The sequence below is a fragment of the Staurois parvus genome, unplaced genomic scaffold (genome assembly GCF_062004578.1).
Source record: "Staurois parvus isolate SC_StPar_1 unplaced genomic scaffold, SC_StPar_1.0 ptg000175l, whole genome shotgun sequence".
In the NCBI taxonomy this organism is placed as follows: Eukaryota; Metazoa; Chordata; class Amphibia; order Anura; family Ranidae; genus Staurois; species Staurois parvus.
The window spans coordinates 7,817,982-7,823,981 of NW_028317971.1; the positions used below are offsets into that span (position 1 = coordinate 7,817,982).

The 6,000-nt window shown below is 43.2% G+C and overlaps 1 protein-coding gene across 1 annotated transcript in view; it reads right to left on the reverse strand.

Annotated features, from left to right (window-relative positions):
• The window catches only part of LOC149462401 (uncharacterized), a 60,831-nt gene extending 57,000 nt beyond the window's left edge, over positions 1-3,831 (reverse strand). The window contains exons 1-2 of the mRNA XM_089676998.1: positions 3,792-3,831; positions 2,978-3,088 (exon numbers count right to left, since the gene is read on the reverse strand). Coding sequence (XP_089533124.1) covers positions 2,978-3,088; positions 3,792-3,831 — 151 coding nt within the window. The remainder of the gene's footprint in view (positions 1-2,977; positions 3,089-3,791) is intronic.
• Between the last annotated feature and the right edge of the window lie 2,169 nt (positions 3,832-6,000).

Consider the following 6,000-nt stretch of genomic DNA (forward strand, 5'->3'; position numbering starts at 1 on the left):
TTTAAAAGTGAAGGAAACCACCTCTCTTTTTTTTAAACATTTGTGTCACTACAAAATCCTACCTTAGAAAATAATATGATATAGAAAATAGCATCAGATTTTATTCGATTAAGTCTTGACAAAACTACAAAATCAATCATCTTTCTGTTTGTTTAACCATGACTGGCAACCTTAATAGCTGGAATAAAAATGTGAGCTTTTTTAATTATGTAAAAATGGCGATCGTGATCCTTGCTAAATGACTCACTTGTGTTTGAAAGAAATTGAGACTGAGTTGCAAATGTTTCTTTACCTAAATTAAAACAAGTCCATTCAGAGCTTATGGACAGAAAATTCTCAGAACAGGAAATTAAACTATCAAGAACTTACATCCCTCTAAAGCACCCAGCCCCAATAGCTTTTCTGGTCATTACTAACTAATCGGAAGTACCGAAATATGCTGGCACCTCACCTGTGTTCCTTCTTCAGTGCAGTCCAGTGGTGTTCTTATCTCCCGACCCAAGAGAACTCGGGGTATATACCCGTCATACCAAAGCTTGGGAAAGATCACAGGAACTCTTCTAATTATAGATCCATTTCCTTGCTAAATACAGATTTTAAAATATTGTCCAAAGTTCTTGAAATTAGACTGAATTCTTTCTTGGTCCAGTATATGCACCCTGTCCAAGCAGGGTTTGGTCCCAATCGCCAAGCTTCGGACCAAATGCAATGAGTTATCGACATTATCTAAGTGATGCACTTGGATTGGGATGGACGAGGCACCAAGCAAGGGATGTTGTTGTCTTTAGACATAAACCATTTGACTCCCTGTCTTCGTATTATCTTTTCTTGATCAATATGACTTTGGTACGCACTTTCTGTCCATTCTACAGGTCTAATATACCGTAGTTCTCCCACTGCATCCTTGATGGTAAAGGGGTATGTCTCACAACCTTTTGCTCTTCAAAGAGGGAATCGCCAGGGACTCGTCAGGGCTGTTCACTATTCCTGTTATTATTTGTACTGGCTCTAAAACCCCTAGCTATCAAAATTCGCAATTGTGTAGACATTAAGGGGATAATGCGTGTATTATTAATATGTATTATTATTACTTTTGTCGCCTATTACCACCCTTCCCAATTTGTATGCCATCCTCCAGTCCTTTTTCAACATTTCTGGCCTTAAAATAAACCATAACAAGTCACAGGCTTTGAATGTATCCGTGCAGGATAACATGGCAGAGGTCCCGAAAACCTCATATGGATTTAATTGGCAGCCTGAAGCCCTACCATATTTAGGGATCAATTTAACACCCTCTTTGCACTCCCTATACTCTATAACATATCCGGCATTATATAAGCAACTCACAGCCAATCTGGCAAAGTGGCAACTTCACCCTCCATTATGGTTTGGCAGACTACACTCACTGAAGATGAACATCCTCCCATGCCTTTTTATATTTCTTTCAAACTTTACCAGTGGATCTTGTTTGGTCTGGATTGCATGCTTTTCAAAGGAAATTACTATTGTTTGTCTGGGGGGGGGGGGGACAAGAGGCCTAGGGTAAACAAACTTACATTATTTACTCAAAAACGGAGAGGAGGTCTGGGAGTTCCAGACTTGCTTAAATATTTTTATGCTGTCCAGATGGCACAGCTAGTTAGATTTTAGTCTTGTAGTCCTCACCCACTATGGATGACAGTGAAATCCTGTTCTTGCTCATCTAGACAAATTTCTCACATCCTGTGGTTGCCGGCAAAGGAACGGCCCTTGATTCTATGTCCTTCTCTTTCCTTCGCATTAGGTATCTGAGACAGGCTTTCTAAATCTCACAACTTCTAATCTCCCCACTGTCCCTTAGCCCCGATACTTCATAATAAGGAGTTCAACCTGGGCCTCACCCCCAGCGTATTTCAATGGTGGACTAACAAAGGTCTTATACCTATGTATAGCTGATTTTTGTGATCACAGGGGAATTCTGTCAATGCAAGCTTTGATCGAGAAATACAATATGCCTGAATATGAATTTGATAAATATGCCCAGATTACATACCTTTCACAGTCTCTGGCTCACAGATCTGACATTGTCACCATGTGCTCTATGGAACATTTATGTCATAGATTTGACAAAATCCGAGGTCATATTTCAGAAATGTATGCTATCTTAACTAGTGCCTCTGATAAACTAGGATATATGCATAAATGGGAAACAGACCTTCAAGAAACTTTTGAGTTGGATAAATGGCATTTAATGGCTCAGGCTGCCCTACAGTCCCTAGTGAACACCTCTATTATTGAAGAAAATTATAAAGTACTGTTGAGGTGGTGCATGGTACCAGTTGGATTGGCCGCCTATATTCCAGGTGTGACTTCTTTCTGTTTCAGAGGCTGTGGTCAGGAAGATACAGCCTGCCACATATGGAGGTGTTCAAACATTAAAGGCAATTAACTACTTTCATATTTGTTTCAGCCAAAATTACTATTTCTAGGAACTGGAAATCAGCTGTTCTACCTTTCGACCAACTCAAACATAAACTTTCCTGGGTAATGATCAGTGATCTTAAAAGACAAAATAAAAATATTTGAAAAAATGTGGGACCCATGAGTGAGATTCCTAATCGGCGACCTTTAGACATTGTCCGCTTGAGGTGACTTTTCTACAGGAGTGAGACAGTGTCACGTACCTGATGGGAGACTGAATTGACGAGGTCGGCCTCACTTGTGTCACTAGCCCTGACCCCGTTGAGGTTGGAACAGAGGGAGTCTAGGGACCAGGGGGACAAGAGTGCCAGTGGAAGGGGATAGCAATTCTTGACCGTTATCTTGTTTAGGTCATGGTAATCAACACAAGGTCTAAGAGTGTGATCCTTCTTCTCAACAAAGAACATGCCGGCTCCTGCTGGTGATGTAGAAGGCCGAATAAAGACTTTTTCCAAACTCTCGTCTATATATTCCCGGAGGACCTGTAATTCGGCTTCGGATAAGAGACAAATTCTACCGAAAGGAATTTCGGCGCTGGGCAGGAGCTCAATTGGACAGTCGTAGGAGCGATGAGGAGGAAGGATGTTGGCACTTTTCTTAATGAACACGTCCAGATACTCGTGATATACTACAGGAACAAGTTTCATGGTTTCAGGTTTCGAGTGAATACTGAGGAGTCGTCATACTTGTCTCTTTAGGAGTACAGTGAGTCAGACAATATTCTGAAGGGAAGAAGATTTCTCCAGACAACCAATTGATGGTTGGGTTGTGGACTTTTAGCCAAGGCATGCCAAGAATAACTGGAAAAATTGGGGAGGTAATAATATCGAGACATAGGAATTCCTGGTGTCCTGAAGGAGAGTAGCAGAATATTGGCACGGTTTCCTTTGTTACAGGGCCAGAACTGATACCAGATCCGTCTGCCAGATGAACTGCAAGTCTTTGTGCTTTGGTACGGAGTGGAATCTGGTTTTGAGTACCGAAGTGAGCATCCATAAAACAGCTACAAGCACCTGAGTCTATGATGGCTGGGACCGTGATTGTCCCTTTGGCCAGCTGTAGCTGCAGATGAAAAGAGATGCGTCCGGCTTGCCCCTTGAGGGTGCATCATGTAGAAACAGCTGAGAGAGGACTTATGAGATTTGGCCGGGCAGGTAGCCACGAAATGACCCACATCACCACAGTAGAGGCAGAGGTTGGACTTCTGCAGACGAAGGCATTCTGCTGCGGATAACTTCTCCTAGCTGGGTTGGTAGGCGATTCTGATGAAACAACATTCATAGAGGGCCCAATTTTGGAGCATATCAGAATCTTCCCATTAGTCCTCTCACCCTGCCTTTCCCGAATCCGAAGGTCAATATGAATCGTCATGTCAATAAGACTCTCCAACCTGGTTGGTACCCCCACTCAGGCCAGCTCATCCTTCAGGGTATCTGAAAGACCGAGGCGGAACTGATAGCGAAGAGCAGACTCGTTCCACTGAGTATCAGAACTCCAGATGCGGAAGTTAGTAACATATTCTTCCACAGGTCTCTGGCCTTGCTGTAGCCTACTGAGCATAGTTTTAGCGGTTTGGCACCGGAAGGGATCATCATAGATTTGTGCCATCGCTGTAAAGAATAAGTCCACTGAAGCTAGGGCCGGATCCTGTTGTTCACGAAGATGGTAAGCCCAGGACTGGGATTCATTTCGAAGAAGTGTAATAATAAATCGCACCTTAGTGTTAGATGACGAGAAGGTCCTGGGGAGAAGGGAAAAATATAATTCACATGAGTTACGAAAAGTCCTGAACTTCCTGCGGTCCCCTGTAAAGAACTCAGGCGTAGGCACCCGGGGTTCCGGTAGGGCAGAGGTTTCAAAGATCATACTGGTCTCTGTTTGAGTGACTGCATCAGAGGTGGCCATGGGATCTGTGTCTATGAGGACATTAGAATCGGTTTCGCAGTTTACTCTCCAGGTGTTCAAAGTTTTTCTGTAAATCGTTTATCATGTTGAACAAGGTAGTTACTGATTGGAGAATGTCCCCCAGTTGCGAGGCCTCCCTTTCAGACTCCATCATTGGCTGACTGGTACTGTCACGTACCTGATGGGAGACTGAATTGATGAGGTCGGCCTCACTTGTGTCACTAGCCCTGACCCCGCTGAGGTTGGAACATAGGGAGTCTAGGGACCAGGGGGACAAGAGCGCCAGTGGTTGTTGCTTGCGGCTCTTGCAGGTGGTGACCTTGGTAGGCAGAGTATCCTCTGATTTGAGCACCGTAATAGCAGACAGAGCAGGTTCTGTGTAGTGCCCGATGTGCAGCAGAGCAAGGTAGGTAGCCAGGACACAGGACAGGAGCAGGGTCATAGGATAGCCGGGGTCATCAACAGTTGGGCAGCGCGGTACAGAATCAGAGGGAAAAGCCAAAGTCAGGAGCAGAGCCAAAGTCAGGAACCAGGAGCAGGAGAGTAATCGGAGTCGGGTCAGCAACAAAGGAATCATACAGAAGCAAGCAGGACACAGGGGGGAGCTGAAGACCAGTCAGCACTGAACTTGAGCAAAGGCCCTCCTTAAATAGCCCGTCTGGTGCCAATCTTCGCAGTGCGTGTGCACGTGTGCGTGAATATGCGCGATCGCGCATTCCTGCGCGCCTGCGTACAATCGGCAATTCTTCTGCGTGATCTCTTTTGCACATGCGCGTTCCCGATCGCGATTCTTCTTGCCGGAAATCCCTTACAGCCAGAGAGCAGAGTCTCTAGCCCCCCTCTGTCTTCTCTTCTTTCTTTTCCTCCTTTTCCTTTCTAGACTTTTTAGATTTCGTATTTCTACTATAGTTGTTTTAAACAAGCTCAGGGTTAATGACGATGTTTGTGCCACTTGAGGTGTGATTTCTTTATTTGAGGGACAGGTAGTCCACATTGATGGGCGTCCATAGCGGATACTGCACTTACATGGTTCGCATTATCCCCTATTATCAGGTAACATATACTATGCCTTATCTTTCTCTACTTTGTTTACAGTGTATTGTCCTGAGCTAGTGGATGACCACTGCTTAAATGACCCCCAATGGAGTTGTGTTTTGATTATGCATATGGGCTCTCTTCACGCCAATAATGTATGTACATACAGTATGCTGTACATTAGTGGTACATAGCTTCTGATTCTGCAAACTTACTTTATTCACAATGCCTTAATACCATTTATCTGTCTTTTTGTAGCGATTATATTGCCATGTTGTGATGATTTTTGGAAATGTATTTTCCCTTGTCTTGTGTACAAGCTTTTCAATAAACATATTGGAAATGAAAAACGATGATCATTACTGTCATGACAACTAGAATATATCCAGTCTGATATTGGCAGAGCTAAGTTTGAGAAATGTTTAGTTTCAAAATTTGTAAGCAACAAAAAATAAAACAAATGAAAAAACCCACAAGGATAATTTACTAAAGGAGTTGAGAATCTTTCATAGGTTGAAAGAATACACTAGAAGTTCAACCAATAGAGAAAAATAAATAAATAAATAAATAAAAAATCTCCTTAACCACTTGCGGACCAAC